The sequence below is a fragment of the Megascapheus bottae genome, chromosome 38 (genome assembly GCF_031878675.1).
Source record: "Megascapheus bottae isolate mThoBot1 chromosome 38, mThoBot2.hap1, whole genome shotgun sequence".
NCBI lineage: Eukaryota > Metazoa > Chordata > Mammalia > Rodentia > Geomyidae > Megascapheus > Megascapheus bottae.
In genome coordinates, this window is record NC_143546.1 from 4,092,869 (window position 1) to 4,110,787 (window position 17,919).

Consider the following 17,919-nt stretch of genomic DNA (forward strand, 5'->3'; position numbering starts at 1 on the left):
ATGGTACACAGGCAGACTCTGCCTCAGCAGGGGGCCTTCCTGAGCTCCCCACAACCCCTCCCTGCACAGGCCTACTCTCACTTGAACTTCACCTTCAGTTGTTCCATTTGTGTTTTGACAATGGCATGAAAGCCTGGAGGAGAGGGTGTACCAGAGGGGTCAACTGAGGCAGCAAAGGGTCAGCTTCACTATTTGACATGAGTCTTTTTCTTCCTCCTTTCCAGATCTCCTTGTCACATACATCTTGCAAGTCACAGTCTTGTGGGGGTGACTCTCATTCTTCCTCGTCCTCCTCTTCATCATCCTCATCTTCCTCCTCCTCCTCCTGCCATGGGAACTCAGGGGACTGGGATCCCAGCTCGTTCCTGTCGGCACATAAGCTCTCGGGGCTGTGGAACTCCCCACACTCAGCTGGGGCCATGCCAGGCAGCTCACTCGGGAGTCCCGCCATCCCTGGTGAGTCTCTAAGCTCAGGAGACAGGTGACTGACTGTTCAGCATAGGTGGCTGCACTTCTCTCTCCTTTTCCAAACAAATCAGGGATCAAAGAAAGCATGGAACTTTCTGATGTAGTAGGGAAAAAAACCTAGATTTTTAACTGTCTCTGTGAAACAACTTCCCTGCACTATGAAGGTAAATAGTGTTTATAGGGACAAGTTTTCCCGGAGCCCTTTGGGAAGGGAGCAGGACTTAGGTCGCCAACACTTGTTCTACAGTATGATGGACAGCTGAGGAGCCTTGGTCTCATTTTCTCCACCTGGCGGACAAGAAAGCACTAAATCTCTCCACAAGAGATTGGCAGTGCCAGCTGCCTTGCTTATTAGAGAGCTGGAAGCTATAGAAGCCTTTTTTGGACTCTAGGCTGTTCCTCAGATACCCAGAGAAAAATCTCTTGAGTTATCAATTTGTGACATGAATATAATTTACTGTCATAGCTCTAAATGGAGAGGCAGAGCTCTTCAAATGGGTTTGGCCCTAGAATTGGATGAGTTGAGCAGTCTAATTCCCACTAGTTCCAGTCCTTGAGCCGGAGCGTGATCAACCTTCTCCCTCTTCTCCTCTGAAATCTGAGGCTTTCTCAGGGCCAAGCATCTACTGGCTTCTGGTCTGTGTGTTCAGGAGCAGAGCCTTGCCCCATGTAGAACCCTGTCCTAGGTCTGAGAAGTGTCTGAACAATCAGGTCCTAGGCAGACCCAGAGAACAAAGACCATGTACATTTGCTATTGGCACTGTAGAAGAGGCCTTTGGCCCTCTTTAGCCACCAGCATTCCCAGTGCCTTCTCCCTCAGGCCTGGGCTCTTGAACCTGTCCAGCTAGGCTGCTGCCTGCACTGATTCCCGGGCTGAGGCTGTGTGCTCCGTTCACGCTAAGTGGAACCCTGTGTGAAGGAGCCTCTGGGCTTCTCAGGTCTGACATCTCTCTCTCCACTCCCCCCACAGGTGAGGCTTTCCCCATCTCGGAGCACCACCAGCATTCAGACCTCACTGCTCCCCCTAACAGCCCCACTGGCCACCCCCCACAACCAGCATCTCTGATCCCTTCTCATCCTGGCTCCTTTGGCTCACCGCCCCACCCACACCTGCTGCCCAACACCCCAACGACATCTTTCCCTGCCCAGGCTTCAGAGTGCCCTGTGTCTGCTGCCACTGCCCCCCATGCCCCAGGGCCATGTCAAAGCCCCCACTTGCCCTCCACCAGCATGCCCCTCCTGAAGATGCCTCCACCCTTCTCGGGGTGCAGCCACCCCTGCAGCGGGCACTGCAGCGGGCACTGCAGCGGGCCTCTCCTCCCACCGCCGAGTGCTCAGCCACTCCCTAGCACTCACGGGTAAGTAAAGGCTGCGCAGGGCACCAGGCCGCCACTATACCTCAAGAGTTCTGGAAAACTTTGACAAGGGTGCCCTTAAGGTAGAAGTTAAGAAATAGATTGGGATAGGGTGAAACTTAATGGTAGAGCAGAGATTTAGCATGTACAGAGACTAGAACCACAAATTAAGTAAAGGAGTACATATTTTTCTTTCTCAACCACATCTCCAGCTTTTCTTTTTAAATGATAGGAAAGGTTATTGGAAAATTTATTATTTTTTGTTGTTGTTGCTGCTATGGGAAATAAGAGTCTCATGGACTTTTCTGTCTAAGCTGTTCTTAAATGTCAATCCTCAGATCTTAGCTTCCTGAGTAGCTGGGGTTACAGGTGTGAGCCACCAGGGCTTGTATTATGGTCTGTTTCCGCTGTTGTTGATTTTAGGCATATTCTCTGTATAAATGTCATACTACATTTGATTGTGTGTGTGTGTGTGTATGTGTGTGTGTGTGTGTGTGTGTGTGTAGTAATTCTTTTTAGATGGTCTTGCTATAAAGCCTAAGCTGGCTGTGAACGATCCTCCTACCTTAGTCTCCTTGCCTCCCTTCTCATCCCTGCCAGCACCTGTCGCAATTATCTTTAAACACATTGTGATCATCTTCCAAGTTAAAACTCATCAAAGAACTTTTCTGTGGCCATGTAACATCTTACTACATAGCTCTGGTCTAATTTTTTTTTTTCCTTTTCTTTTTCTTTTTTTTACCCTCAGTTGTGGGGCTTGAAATCTTGGCCTGGGCGCTGTCCCTGAGCTCTTCCGCTCAAGGCTACTATCCTATCCCTTGAGGCACAGCACGACTTCCAGTTTTCTTGTGGTTAATTGGAGATAAGAATCTCTTGGTCTTAGCCCGGTGGCTTACATCCTAGCTACTTAAGTGGCTGAGATCTGAGGATCAAGGTTCAAAGCCAGCACGGGCACAAAAGAACCCGAGACTCTTATCTCCAGTTAACCCTTAGAAAACGGGAAATGAGGCTTGGCTCAAGGGTAGAGTGGTAGCCTTGAGCTCAAGAGTTCAGAGACAGCACCCAGGCCAAGTTCAAGTCCCAGGACTGGCCAAAAAAAAGAAAAAAAAAATCACTCTTTTTATTGCTGGGGGTTGGCTTTGAACCATGATCCTCAGATAGCCTCCTGAGTAGCTAGGATTACAGGCATGAGTCAACATGCCCAGCTTAAATATTTATTTTCTATCCCTGCACATTTAGTCACGTCCAGATTTTGTGCGTGCGTGTGTGCATGCATGCGTGTGTGTGTGTGCTCATGCACCTGCACGATCACATGCTTCCTGGGGCTTGAACTCAGGGCCTGGGCACTGTCCCTGAGTTTCTCTTTTCCCAGGTTAGTGCTCTACCACTAGAGCCGTAGCTTCACTTCCAGCTTTTGCTGAATAGTCTATTGGAAATAAGAGTCTCACAAAATTTCCTGCCCAGGTTGGCTTTGAACTGTGATCCTCAGATTTCAGCCTCCTGTGTAGTTGGGATTACAGGCCTGAGCCACCAGCACCTGGCATATGTCCACATTTTTAAACAAGAAAAATAGGGCTACAGTAAGAATTCTAAGTCTGTTTGTCCTTTGGGAGATGTCTAAAAGTACCTATGGGCTAAGAAAGGCTATATCAGTGTGTATTTGGAAGTAAATTTATTGGTGAAGATATGTACTTTTCTAAGTTGGATATAGGATTGTTAGGCATCTATTTTCCCCATCTGAAACCCCCTGCTCTGGGCAGTTTTCTCACCAGTCTTTCACATAGTGCTGATGGTATCTGCCCAACATGTGTCTTCTAGTTTTCACCTCACTTTTGCCTCATCAGCATGTTCCTGTATAGTGTTCTTAGGCCTCTGCATTCAAAACTGGAGATTATTAATCATACTTTTCCAATTGTAACACTGTAGTCTTTCAGTTGTAACATTATAATGTCCCTAGACATTATAGAAATGTCTTGGCCTGAAGCTTTTTTCTCTCTTTTGGAATTTTCTCCTTAAATAGACTCCTCAGAATGAAAACATTCTCAGTTGAAGAATGCTTGGGTTTTTTTGTTTTTGTTTTTGTTCTGTTTTATTTTCCAGTCCTTGGCCTTGAACTCAGGGCCTGAATACTGTCCTTGGACTTTCTCAAGGCCAGACCTCTACCACTTGAGCTACAACACCATTTCCAGCTTTTTTCTATGTATGTGGTACCAAGGGATTGAGCCTGGGTCCATCCTCAGATCTCAGCCTCCTGAGTAGCTACGATTATAGGCGAGAGCCACTGTGCCTCACTAAGAGGTGTTGGCTTTGAACCATGATCCTCAGATCTCAGCTTCCTGAGTAGCTAGGATTACAAATATGACCCACCAGCACCCATCTCATTTTCATTTTTTAAAATCTTGCCACATCCTTTCTGTGCTCCCTAGCAGAAGGGTGACATTGGCCTGCCTTGAGAATGCAGTCTATACATGGCTTTTTATGCCTGCCTCCTTCTACCTGTGCCTAAGCCCCATCTTGCAGCCTTTGAGTTGCTGCTGGCTCTTGGGACTTAGATCTTTTTTGCGGAGGAGGGGGAAGTCCTGGGCCCTGAACTCAGGGCCTGAGTATTGTCCTTGGGCTTTCTCAAGGCTAGAGCTCTACCACTGGAGCCATGGAATCATTTTTAGCTTTTTTCTATATATGTGGTACTGAGGAATTGAACCCGGCTTTTTGTGCATGCTGGGCAAGCACTCTTGCCACTAGGCCAAACTCCTGTCTCCAGGGCTTAGTTCTTAACAGCTCCAGTTCTGGGACCTGTTAGCCTGTGTCTCATACTGTGGGGGAATTTTGTTGTTGTTGTTGTTTTCTGTTTTGCCAGTTCTGGGGCTTGAACTCAGGGCCTGGACACTGTCTTCGAGCTTCTTTTGCTCAAAGCTAGCATTCAATCACTTGAGCCATAGCACCACTTGTTTATGCATTACTGAGGAATCGAACCCAGGACTTTATGCATGCTAGACAAGCACTCTAACACTAAACTACATTCCCACCCCTGGGAGAATGTTTTGTCTAATAGCCCCTAGTGCTTTCAAGAATCCAGAGGTAAGATGGTGAATGGAAGAGAGCCGGAGCTCTGCATACAGACACAGCTGCCATCCTACCACCTGTTGACCAGAGCGGTCAGCATTGGGAGTCTGGGTCTCTACCCTGCAAAACATGGAGAAAATACCTATTTTTGCAGGACCGGTACTTGCTAAGTAGAGAGCTGGCACAGGCAGTAGCTCTTACTGTCTGTGGTCCGTGAGATAAACTGGATCTGTTTATTTACAGGCAGGGTCAACCCAGGCTGGTATTGAATTCTCCGTTTTCCCATTAACTCCTAAGTCCTGGAATTACAGGCACCGTGCTGACACATACTTGCTTTTTTTCCTTCCATTTACAACCCTTGGTTAGGGACGTTCTACCTGCTGGTGCTGAAGCCACACTCAGATCATTAGGACCTTAGGAAGTAGAAACAAACACTGTCCTCATTAATATCGCCTGCATGTGTCTCAGGGGTGCCTGCAACGTGCTGATTTGTTTGGATACCTATTTACTAAGTAACTGCTATGTTCAAGATTCCTTCTATGTACAGTGACCCTAAATAGAAGTGGTATAGCCTCTGTCCTTGGAGGGTACAATGACAACAGACCATTAGAGTAATGCATGAGGCGTCCACACGAGGCCCTGAGCAGAAGAGACATAAGAAACCTTGTGTTTGGATGGTCACCTCACCTTTGGGCCTGTCTTCTTCCCTTACAGCAGGGACCCCGGATGCAAGGGGCACAAGTTTGCACATAGTGGCTTAGCCTGCCAGCTGCCCCAGCCCTGTGAGGCAGATGAGGGGCTGGGCGAGGAAGAGGATAGCAGCTCTGAGCGAAGCTCTTGCACGTCCTCCTCTACCCACCAGAGAGACGGGAAGTTCTGCGACTGCTGCTACTGTGAGTTCTTCGGCCATAATGCGGTGAGTGAATCTCCCCGGGCCAGTGAGGGCTGGGGGCCAGTCCAGGTGAGCCAAGGAGCCCATGCTCTCCCCAGAGACCCCTCACTTCTGCCGATCGTCACTGCCGGGGGCCCTGCGAGCCCTCCCACCTGCGTCCGCTTGCACACGCGTGTGCACACGCATGCCTCACGGCACCGTTGTGAGATCTGGAATTTTGAATGTTTTGCTGCCTTTGCTCTTCTTGTGGTTTCTCTTCAGATTGACTTCCTCCTTAGGCAAAAGGAAAGGAAGTGGCAGAGAGAAAGCTATGGTTCTGATGAGTATGTATACGTGTGTAATACCAGAGAAGTGAACACCTGTGCGTGATGAAGGCAGACTGGAAGTGCAGAGGCTCTCAGGTCCCCAAGTGTGACAGCCAGCCAAGGGACAGGCCTTGAGCACAGATGGCGCCAGGAAGGAGGCTCAGATCAGAGTACATACATGCTGCCTCTGGACAGGGGAAAGCAGTTCAGAAGTCTGAGGTGAAGAGAAAAGAAAGGGCTGCCAGTCAGGGCAGCGCAGTGGAGGATAGGAGAAATGGAAGTCGTTTGTTCCATGTCACCTTTGAGCTAGGCATTAATGATCCTCATTTTAGAGATGACAAAATGGAGGCTCCCAAAGCCTCAGTGACTCGCCCAAGGTCATACAGCTTCTGAGTGATGAAAGCCAGACTCAAACCAGCCTCCCTGGCTCCCTGGTCCGTGTTCATCCCACCATGCCCTGTCTCCCCCCCGATTCCTTTCACCTGAGCCTGCCAAGGGTGAGGTCATTGGCCTGGGCTGATGGCAAAGAGAACTGCTGCCCGGCTCCTAGCCACATCCGTGGTGCCAGCGGGTGGGAGAGCTGTGGGCTTCCCAGGCCCGGGGTGTAATGTCAGCGCCTCCCCCTCCCCCAGCCACCCGCTGCCCCGACGAGTCGGAATTATACCGAGATCCGGGAGAAGCTCCGCTCGAGGCTGACCAGGCGGAAAGAGGAGCTGCCAGTGAAGGGGGGCGCCCTGGGCGGGATCCCTGGGGAGCCCGCCGTGGACCACCGAGATGTGGATGAGCTGCTGGAATTCATCAACAGCACGGAGCCCAAAGTCCCCAACAGCGCCAGGGCCGCCAAGCGGGCCCGGCACAAGCTGAAAAAGAAGGTGGGTGTGGGGGGGAGCTCAGCTCTACCGCCTCTTCTCCCCGAGGAACCCCGAGCCCTCTGGGGCATGGATGGCACTGGCTGCCAGAGGCCTCGGTGTGGCTCACGGCTGTGGGAAGGTCTGGACAAGTTTGGGAGGCAGCAGGGGCAGGGAACCTGGGCAAGTCATTGGAGGAAAAGTCTCTGAGCTTCAAGCTACTTGCTGGACCCCTCCAAACCCAGGACTTGGGTCGGCAAATTCTTCTACAGATACTGGGAGCCAAAGTAAGATACCCCGAAGTCCTCACCTGGGAGAAGCTGAGTCCGTGAGGAGACTGGCACAAATCCAGGCAGGCCCGTTAGCAGGAGGGAGCGCCAGGCTGAGGGGAGCCACCTTGAGCTGGCTTTACCAGAGGCCGACCTGAACCGAGGGGTGGGGCGTGAGGACAGATTGATCAAGAGGGCGCTGTTGGCAGGCACAGCCAGCCCCACAGCAGAGATGCAAACAGCACAGGCAAGACAGACAGTGGGAGCAAGGGACAGATGGCACGAGGTGAGGGGAGCTCAAGTTCAATTCCTTCAGCAGTTCAAGATGAGCCATGGGAGAGCTGCCTGGGGCGGGGCTACGGCAGAAGAGTGCAGGGAACACAAGTGACAGGCATGGGGGAGCTGGTGGTGAGACAGGGGATGGAAGGAGGGCTGTCTCCCAGGTGAGGGCAAGGAAGATGGTGGTACCTTTGACTGCGCGGAAGACTGGATGCAGTCGGGGCATGGTGACTCGGAGGTTCCCATGAGACGAGCAAGTGGAGATGGAGGTGCAGGACTAGGAGATATAATTGAAGCCATGGGAATGAAGCAGACCTCAGCACTGAGGATTGAACCCAGGGAGCTGTTCCCAGGCAGCCCTGCTAGATGGGCCCCAGGGCTAAACACTCATGCCTGCGGCTTCGTTACCTCTTCGCCTGCCTTCCCCCACCTATTTCTGCACAAGGCCACACTCAGGAGCCCAGCATCAGAAGAGATTTGGGGTTGACAGCCAGCTAGTTCCCATTTCTGGATGGTCAAATGGCCCTAGTGATCTGGAAGGCAGAAGTGATTCTCCATCTCTTTCCGGCCCAGAGGACAACCAAGATCTTTCTGCTCTCACCCAGAGTTCTCATCTGGAGGTGTTCGTTCACTGGGCTTGGTGGTCTCTGCCCTCTTGGGATAGTGTTGCTTAGCTAAGTCCCCAGAGAGCACCCTGAGCACGTCCCAGGCCTGGTGTGCACCCACACAGCCCTATTGCTTCACCTAAGGTACTGTCCTCTTGCCTCCGTGACAAGCTGTCACCCCAAGCTTAGTTCATACATTTCCAGCAACACATTCTCAGGCCACTCTGCTATACTCCAGCCATACTCTGCATATCTTTCCAGATTTTTCTTTCTCATTCCAAAACTCTCAGCCACTGTGTGCCAGGCCCAGTCTAGGTGCTCAGACTAACCAAGCAGACCTACATGCAGGGACAGATGCACAAGAGCAGTCACAGTGTCAGGTCAGGCACAGTTGGTGTCATTATCTTTTTCTTTTTTTTTTTTTTAAGTCGGTCATGGAACTTGAACTCAGGGCCTCAGCTCTTTTGCTCACTTTCAGCCATAGTGCTACTTCTGGTTTCTGAGTGGTTAATGGGAGCTAAGCATCTCACTAGGACTTTTCTGCTCAGGCTGGCTTTGAAGCACAATCTCCAGATCTCAGCCTCTTGAGTAGCTAGGATGACAAGCGTTCGCCATTGGCTCCTGCCTTCATCTATTTAGACAGTACCCTCTTGTACCTTCTGAACTTACCTGGAGTTGCCTGTCCACCCAGACCCCAACCCGGGAGAGGGGAACGGGGTAAGGCATAAGGGCGCTCCTGCTCCTGCTGTTGCTTCCAGATGTCACCTCTTGCCTTCGTGTCCTAACCTCATCCATTGAGGCTAGACCCTGGCCAGTCTTCCCTATATGTGCCCTTCTCACTTCCCAGGGCAATCCAGCACTCACTTAAACTGAGTATTGACAAAAGAGCAAGCAGAAGTGGGCCCATCACTCAGTTACCTTCTCACCAGCTCTCAGTTCCTTGCCCTGTGCCCTTCTCTCACACCCATGCAGCAAAACAAACACTCAAAGGAGCCTCTCCCCTTCTGCAGCTGGAGGCTATCATGGCTCAATCAGGCTGAGAACCCTCCCCCGCTGGGCGATCCCACTTTCCTGAGCATCTCCCCACCCCTCCGGCCATGTTCCTTGGGTGGTTCCTCATCACACCCATTCGCATGGCCCTTTGGTTGGACCTCCATTCTCCAATGTCAAGGCCTTTCCCAGTACCCCTCACTTGGATTTTCCTGCTTCAGTGAGGAAAAGGCCATCTCTGGACAGACCTTACCCTAAGCAGCCCTCCTGGAAATCATTTCCCCATCTTGTCATGCAAAAAGGAGAAAGGAGCAGGGCGGTGGCTCATGCCTATAATCCTAGCCACTCGGAGGCTAAGATCTGAGGATCAAGGTTCATAGCCAGCCCAGGCACAAAAGGACTTGAGACTCTTATCTCCAGTTAACCTCTACAAAAGGAAGTGGGGCTCATCTCAAGGTTGGCTCTAGGGTAGGGTGGAAGCCTTGAGCTGGAGAGCTCTGGGACAGCGCCCAGGCCGAGTTCAAGCCCCATGACTCACTCCAAAAAAATTTTAAAAAGGTGAGAAAGGGCCCAGGAAGCTGAGGTCTCCAGGACAGTGCTCGTCACATACCAGCTGTTTCCTCTGCAGCCTGTCCTGCCCACAGCCCATTTGTTCTCATCATAACCATCTTCCCTGCCATCTCAGCTTTCCGCACTCTTTTCTCCCTCCCAACCAGAGGATGCTCTCCTGTTCTCACTTAGTAAATGACCTGTGACGTTACTGCACCCTCAGCCAGGCAGAGCCAGAGGGAAAAAAGTACGGTGGGACCACCGTCTTCTCCAGACTTCCCGACTGTCTCTAACCTCTTTCTGTCTCCTTTGTGGCCCCTGGCCCTCCTTGCACACCTTTCTCTGAGGAAGAGAAGATGTGGGGAGTGTTTCCTTCCTGTACTTCACCCCAATGTCTACCTCTTCCGCTGGGCTCCTCTTCAGGCACTCCTTCGGGTACCTCTCACTCATCATAGCCAAAACTAAGCTCATTGTCTTCCTCTGAAGAGGCCTGCCTTTTCTTCTCCCTTGGTTGTCTAGCCAGGGCGCCGCCGTCGGCCCTACTGCCTGCCCCGAGCCCCCGGCCCTGTCCTGGGGGGGTGCATCATGGTGACCCAGAACAGCGGGCCTGGGAATCGGACCTCCGTTTGAAGCTTGGCTCTGCCACACTTGCTGTATGACCTTCGGCAAATCACTTCACCTCCAAGCCTCAGTTTCTCATCCAAAAAATGAGGACTTAACAGGAAGTAATGTCCTAGATGGTTGTGAAAATGAAGTAACACATGGGAAGCTTGGCAGAGCGCCTGGCTGGCACCTAGGAACGCTCGATCCATGGAGACTGCTAAAGCAGCCATAGTGGTTGGCAGTATTCTCAGGACGGGCTCCATTCTCTTCCCACCCAAAACAAAGTCCCAACTATTGTACTTCCCTAGGGGAGCAGCACAAGCCAGGCCACCTCTCCACCCACTGCCCATACTTTGAAAGCCTTCAGTGGCTCAGCATCCCCTCAGGCCTGAACCTACACTCTTCAATATCCATCTCCTGTTAGCTTGCCAGCTTCCTCTCTCCACCTCTCACCCCCCCCTTTCCTACCTGCCTTTCCATCCCCAAGTGTCCCCTGCTTTCCCTACCCCAGCCAGGCCTCCTCCCTTCCCAGCCTTCACACCACTTCCTGTGCGAGTGCTCCTCCTTCCTGGATGTCCAGTCTGGGATAATCGGGCCCCGTGATTTCTTCCTCGGTAGCACTGTCTCTGTTACTCTGAATTAAATAGCCCATATCCATGGCTGCCTCCTCCACAGACTAAAGTCAGGGAGACAGAGATGGTGTCTCGTGCCCAGTGGTACTGCATTCCCAGGGCCCAGCCCCCAGCTCACAGTCACCAAATAGGCATTAAAAGGTTGGCAAATGAGATTGAACACAACAGGTACTTCTACTCCTGGTGGGTTGTCCTGACTTTGCCAATTAGCAGCCTGGTACCCTTGAGCCCATTCCATACTTCCCTCTGTCGTACAGCAAGGAGAGCAGTAAGAACTGACAAATTACAGAGGGAGCCAGGCTCAGTGTGAAGCAGATGTGGTTTTTATGCATTCTCCTCTTGCTCCTACTGTATATGGTGTGGTGGTTCTCGTGTGTGTGTGTGTGTGCACACGAAGGGGGGGGAGGGAGATCCTGATTGCTGTCCTTGAAGTTTTGAGCTCAAAGCCTGTACTCTACCACTTGAGCCACAACTCCACTTCCAGCTTTTTTAGTGGTCAGTTGGAAATAAGTCTTGCAGATTTTCCTGCTGGGGTTGGTTTTGAACTATGATCCTCGGATCTCAGCCTCCTGAGAAGCTAGGATTATAGGTGTGAGCCACCGGCACCCAGCTTCCCTTAGACTTTTTGCTTGAGCAGCAAACCTTGTTTCCTGTGAGTGAACTCGTGAATAGAACCATGTGTAACGGGCACAAAGCTGGGCCCCCACCCTGCCATCTCCAGCTGGAGATGCTCACCTGAGCCCCTGCCAGTCAAGCACAGCCTTGGCCCTTGGAAAGGAGCTCGAAACAACCTCCTGGCTGTCCTCAGTAAGTGACATGTCCAAAGTCCCCTGAAGACAGTCCAGGAACAAGTGTTCCAAAGAGATGAGGGCCTGCCCCCTGCAGAAGAGCGTGCCCTTCTCAAGCGGACTTGGAAGTGGGGGCAAGCTGCCCACGTCTTTTCTCAGCCACATTGTTCACTTTTCTACCTCCATTGCCAAGCAGATCTGAAATAGGTGAGCTGGTGCTGTTCTGACACCAAGGTTTCTGGCATTTGTCTGCTGTTACTATTCCAGAATACGGTGATTGATGGCTGCTCGTGTGCAGTTTCCGTCTGTGTCTGGTAGCATGGTCTGTCTGTGTTTTGCATTCAGTTCTTGCTACCCACTCAAAATCATGTAGCCAAAAAATAACATGGGATCATAGTACTCGTCTAATGTCCATTTGCACACCACTGGCCAGCCTCCAAGTTCCTGCACAGAATTCCTGAAAGAGCTTGAGTTGGGAGGTAATTAATGGAAGATAATTATAGCCAAACAGGAAAAAAAAAAAAGAAAATAATAACAGTGCCTTGTCTCCTGCTGCCATGGTGGGGTGACCCAGCCATAGGCTGATTTGCATTCTCCTGCGTGTCAGTGCTGTTTGCCAAGCATGGTCGGGCCTTAGAGCCTCCTAATCCTTCCCTGAGCTCGGAGGCTTGGGAGGGCATACTTTTCGTGTGGACTTGATTGCCTGAGGCCAGCTGAGAAGCAAGGGCCTTTCTAAGGGGAGGGGACCCTCAGTACCCAACACCACCACAGGTGGTGGTGTGTATTTATGTGTATCTTACATGCTGTGAGAGTCCTTTCTAGAAGACAGCCTTCTCCAGCAGCCAGATTCCTTTAGGTATCCCCATTTTGTAGATGAGTCTGCTGGGTCCCAGCAGGAACCCAGTTAATTGCTCAAGCTTTTACTCATTCAACGTCTATCTGCAAGGCGAATCCTTTGAGTCCTGACCCCAGCCCTTAGACCATGGTACTCACACAGGCTCAGGACAAGCAAGATGGAAAAATCTTACCCACTGGGGGCATTCTTGTACTCTCTGTCCCCAGATTGCTACTTATTTGATTGCAGTTTATTTACCCAGCCAAGGGGGGTGAAGCTCTGCCACCAGCAAATGATGGCCCAGGCCCTGGGCCCATGGGTCAGGCGACACACACAGCCCAGCAGTTGGCAGGCCTCTGCTGACATTGCCTCTTGTATTAGCAGGAAAAAGAGAAGGCTCGGTTGGCAGCAGAAAGTCTGAAGCAGGCAAATCGTGTTTCTGGAAGCCAGGAGCTCAGGCCTGCCAAAGAGAGGCTCTTAGAGTGGCCTGACCGGGAGCTGGACCGGGTCAACAGCTTCTTGAGCAGCCGTCTGCAGGAGATGAAGAGCACTGTGAAGGACTCCCTCCGAGCCAGCTTCAGCGTGTGTGAGCTCAACATGGACAGCAGTGGCTTCGTCAAGGAGGGGGCGGAGGAGTCCCAGCCCCCAAATCCAGTCCCCTCAGATCTCAACGGCTCCTCAGACCAGCAGCCTGACATCAACCTTGACCTGTCCCCCTTGACTCTGGGGTCCTCCCAGAACCACACGTTACAAGCTCCAGGCGAGCCAGCCCCACCATGGGCAGAAATGAGAGGCCCCCACCCACCGTGGACCGAGGTGAGGGGCCCCCCACCTGGTATTGTCCCTGAGAATGGCCTGGTGAGGAGACTCAACACCGTGCCCAACCTGTCCCGGGTGATCTGGGTCAAGACGCCCAAGCCAGGCCACCCCAGCTCTGAAGAGCCTGGTTCACAGGAGACCCCCAGTTGCAAACAGGAACTGTCCGAGCCCGTAGCCACTGTGGGGAAGCCAAAGAAGGGCAAGAGACAGGGCAGCCAGGCCAAGAAGAGTGAGGCGAGCCCAGCCCCCCCTCCTCCAGCCAGCCTAGAGGCTCTTAGTGCCAAGAGCCAAGTGCCTGGCCCCAAGCAGCCGGCCAGGGCCCCAGAGCCTCCCAAAGGGGGCAGCTGTGTGGAGGCCACAGAGGGCAGCCGGGGGAGCCGGCCAGGACCAGGTCGGGCAGACAGCCCCAAAACTGCCAAGGAGAAAGGCAGCTCCTGGCAGAACTGGCCAGGCGAGGCCAAGGCACGGCCTCCAGAGCAGGAGTCTGTGCTGCCCTCAGGCCCCGCAAGGCCTCAGAGTTTGCCCCAGGGCAAGGGCCGCAGCCGGAGGAGCCGCCACAAACAGGAGAAGTCAGCTTCCTCGCTGGGTGAGTGCACGAGGAGCCCCTCACCCCAGCCCGGCCACAGGGTGGAGGGCAGCGCTGCCCCAGAGCATGACCCCAGAGGCCTGGCTGCGGGCACTGAGCCCTCCTGGCTGTGTCTCCCTAGACGACGTGTTCCTGCCCAAGGACATGGACGGGGCGGAGATGGATGAGACTGACCGGGAGGTGGAGTATTTCAAGAGGTAGGTGTGGCCGCCTGCCCTCCACGCCAGGGCCTTGGGCCTCAGAAGAGCCTGCTCCTTTGCCCTGACCCCTTGGCAAGAGCCTCTCCATCCCTCCAGACCCTGTCATCTGGCCCTTCTGCTGGAGCCCCTGGAGCCACTGAGCAGATGGTGCCATGTATAGGGAGAAGGAAACATGTCAGGGCCCAAGAGCCAGGCCTCTCCTGGTTTGGTCCACTTGTACGTTATCCGCTCTGCGTGGTCCGGGCTCTGGGAACAGTGGAGTCTGGGAGAGATCCTGAAGTCCACCGCGCAGTGGCCAATGCCACTGGAGTGTGCAGACATGATGGGGCGGGGTGATGGGAGATGGAGAGGAAGCCTGAAGACTCCGTCCAAGCTGGCCAGACAAAGAAGGGTTAAGGGAAAAGGAAGCACAGCAGGTTTAGGAAAAGAGAAACCAGTCCAATGCAAGGAGGTGTAGGGAGCTCGGAGCCCAGGGCGGCCTCCCTGTCTTCCTGCACTCTTCCTGATGCCAAGCCAGCAAAGCCACCGTGCCTGCTGGACCCAGGCACCTGGAGTCACTGGCTGTGCAGAGCCAGCTGGCTTCTCCACAGCATACACCATATCTACCCGGGTCCAGCGAGGAAGGAGGGCATCCCTTCACTGTGCTTCTCCCGTGGCTCTCAAACCCTACAGGTTCTGTCTGGATTCTGCAAAGCAAACCCGTCAGAAAGTTGCTGTGAACTGGACCAACTTCAGCCTCAAGAAGACCACTCCCAGCACAGCTCAGTGAGGTAGTGACCTCGAGCAACCCCTGCACCTCCTCCCCACAGCTGCGCTGCCCCTTGGCTTGCCCCACCACACCTGGCCGAGGAGGAGCACTTTTGGTGTGGCAGCTACCTGCAGTGCCTGAAGGTCTAGGTTCCAGGGACTTCTGTCTGTCCTTCCTCCCTGGCCAGGCCTTGCCCACGCCCTGTTGCCTGTGCTCCTGGAGGGATCTTCCTGGAATGCCATCACGGGTGGTCACCACCAGCCCAGCTGCCCTACCAGTTGCTCCCTAAGGGCCCAGTGATTGGCCTCGGGCCTAGCAGGGTTCCCCTCAAGGGGCCTCATGGAAGCAGCATGAGAAACGAGCCCTGAGGGAGCCAGGAGGAAGCAGAGAAGCTAGAGCAGGGCCTCGGGAGGCCATCTGAGCCTGGAGGTGCTGGGGATGGGGAGGCTCGCCCCACATGGGACTCCCCTCAGTGAACTGGGAGCCGCACAGCCTCATGGGCCAGCAGACCTGGTATCCACAGGACTCTGGTCTCCGTCCAACCACCTACAAGGGTCCTTTTGTTAGGCGTACTAACAGACTGGAAGATGTTTCTGGGCTGGAAACCTTGGTACAGAAGGGAAGGGCCAGAGGCAAGCAGGTCTGCAGCTGGGTGCATGTCAGTCCTGGGCTATATTCCTGGGACAGGCCTGTTCAGGCCAGCAACTGCACAGCTCCTGCAGGCACAGAGAGGCTGGGACAGGTGGGCCTGGGAGGTCCCCTCATGCCACCTTCTCCTCCTGGGAGAGCTTCTCTGGACTAAGGTGAACTTGTACAGCTTGGTGCTCCCATCCTACCCCTCCCCCGAGTTGGGGCTGTCTTCAGACTCCCCCAGCTATCCTCTGCTCAGCAGCAGGACTCTCTGATCTCTGTCAGACCAGAATGTCCATACCCTAGGGGCATCCTCCAGCACCCAGATGCCCGGCTACCTCTCATCTACGTCACAGAAATCAGAAGTAGCTGAGACTTCACGCACCTCACATTCTCTCTCTACTGAGAGAGCCACAGCCCAGTGCCACTGCAACCTGGGAAACCAAGTCTAGCCTCTTGACTGATACCTTCCTCCCTTACAAGTGCTGTCCTTTGACCCTTCTCACTGTCCACCAGGGTGGGACGGGCTGGACCAGGAGACCAATGCTGAGTCCCTAGAGCCTGGGGCAGGGGTTCGAGTACAGGGTCTGCTACCTCCTGTAGCCACCAGTGGGAATGTGGACATCAGCACCAGGCTTACTCTCAGCCCTGATCTAGAAGGCTAGGCTGCTGCACAAGGACGGCAGCCTCTTCAAGCACTGTCCCAGGTTTCTCTAGAACCTCAGGATTGAGCTCTGTTCCCTAGCAGGGCCTTTACTTACACATGCCTGGCGGTTGAGCCCGGGCCCTTGCACTTTCTCCGCAAACACTGTTCCCTGAGCCACACCCCCAGTGCCGTCCACAGACGTCACCTTTGCTTCCACTAGATTTACCTTAGTGAATCCACTTAGTGTTTCTGGACAGGAAGCTGCCTGAACTCACCTCCCCAGGGACCCATGGGGAGGCTGGACCACGGGCCTCCTCTCACTGTGATCCTGCTTTTGTGCTCTCTCTACCCTGCCCAGGCCCCCAGCTTCTTCAAGTCATCCTGAAGCCTCACTCAGCTGCAAGCGGAAAGTCTCCAGTTCCTCCCTCCTGGTGCCCTGCCCACCTGCCTTGACTCTCCCTGCCCTCACTGTCCTGGACCAACCAAAAGCTGAATGGATGCCACGCTGTGCTGGGTCCCCTGGACCTCAGCAGAGCTGCTTCCTGGTGCTACGCAGCCTCCACACTCAGATCCCAGGGCCAGGGCCGGCCTGAGGGCCAGGGCGAGGGTACTGCTGGCCCAACACTGCTCTCTCTGTGTTTGGTTTTTTGTTTTTGTTTTTCAATTCTTTACTTTTGATACTGTGAACATCTTTCATGCTGAAAGATAAAAGCAACATTTGGACACAGAGTTGGAGTGGTGGTGATTTGCTACCTGGGTAGGGAGTAGAAGGGATGTGTTGGAGCACAAGCTCCACCAGAATCATGAGCCTCAGGTACTGTATGTCATCACAGCTTCCGCCCAAGACCTAGGCTCTCAAAGCAGTCTTTAGTGGGACTGTAAACCCATTTTACAGATGCGAACCTAGGAATGCGTGAAGTGACCAGCACACTCAAGTCTCCTCAAGAAGGGCTTAATACAGGCCCATAGGACTGACATGTTTCTTCTCTTGCTGGCAGAACTCTGGTGAAGGAGCCTAAAGCAGGTTTTAACCAGCCTTGTATCTGTTTCCCCTTTGCCAGATGGATGAGGGATGGTTTGCCTGTCACCCCTGGGCGTGTCTGTGTGTGAAGGGCTCTAGAAGGCCTACGGCCTTACACCGGCATCCTGCCAATGGACAATGTAGTGAGGGCAGCTGGCAGAGAATTCTTCTTGTGTACCCGTTTGTTGTGGGGCTTCAAGTCGGGAGGACCTGGCCACTGTCCTTGAGCTGCTTTGTGCCACTCGGTTGAGTGGCTAACTGGAAATGAAAGCCTCCGTCCAGGCTGGCCTTGAGCCAGGATCCTTGAGTGACTCGAATGACAGGCGTGAGCCGCTGGTGCCCAGCACTGTGAGGGGCTTTGTTGTTTTTCCTTCATTACTAGACTTGAAACTGAACCACTTGACTTACGCTCCCCAGCCCTGTGGGCTCCCATTGTTCCCCGCCAGCCTCCCTTTCCAGCCTCTCGCTCCTCGTCCTCCTCCTCCACCTCTTCCCCACACCGGCTGGGGGCGGCAATCCCTTTGTTCCCTGTGTGCACACAGACCCCAACGGCCATTTGTCCCTGCCTCCCTCCCTCGGGAAGCCCCTGGCCCCGTCCCCGCGCGGCGGTCCCCGCGCCGCCCCCGAGCCCTCCGTGCTGCGTCGGCCAGCCGCTCCGAGTGGCACAGCTTGGCAGGTGCCATTACACCTGGGCCGGGCCCCTTCGGCAGGCGCCTCCCGTCTTCCAGCGTCCCGCCTGACGCTTCCGCGGCAGCCACACGGGAAGTTTGTCCCTCGCCGCCACCCGG

At 53.7% G+C, this 17,919-nt stretch overlaps 1 protein-coding gene and 1 non-coding gene across 12 annotated transcripts in view; both read left to right on the plus strand.

Annotated features, from left to right (window-relative positions):
• Positions 1-16,839, plus strand: part of Fam193b (family with sequence similarity 193 member B) — a 32,190-nt gene extending 15,351 nt beyond the window's left edge. For 8 of the 11 annotated variants that reach the window (XM_090325503.1, XM_090325509.1, XM_090325508.1 and 5 more), the window contains 8 exons: positions 225-456; positions 1,439-1,826; positions 5,601-5,802; positions 6,716-6,955; positions 12,863-13,886; positions 14,008-14,083; positions 14,759-14,856; positions 16,469-16,839. In XM_090325503.1, the coding sequence (XP_090181629.1) occupies positions 225-456; positions 1,439-1,826; positions 5,601-5,802; positions 6,716-6,955; positions 12,863-13,886; positions 14,008-14,083; positions 14,759-14,855 (2,259 nt within the window). In that variant the 3' untranslated portion in view covers position 14,856; positions 16,469-16,839. The remainder of the gene's footprint in view (positions 1-224; positions 457-1,438; positions 1,827-5,600; positions 5,803-6,715; positions 6,956-12,862; positions 13,887-14,007; positions 14,084-14,758; positions 14,857-16,468) is intronic. The other 3 variants (XM_090325504.1, XM_090325505.1, XM_090325507.1) reach the window with 3 other exon arrangements.
• Positions 11,929-12,100, plus strand: LOC150041854 (small nucleolar RNA SNORA23). Its single transcript, XR_016533713.1, has one exon. It is a non-coding gene; the product is annotated as a small nucleolar RNA SNORA23 (small nucleolar RNA).
• Positions 16,840-17,919: the final 1,080 nt, after the last annotated feature.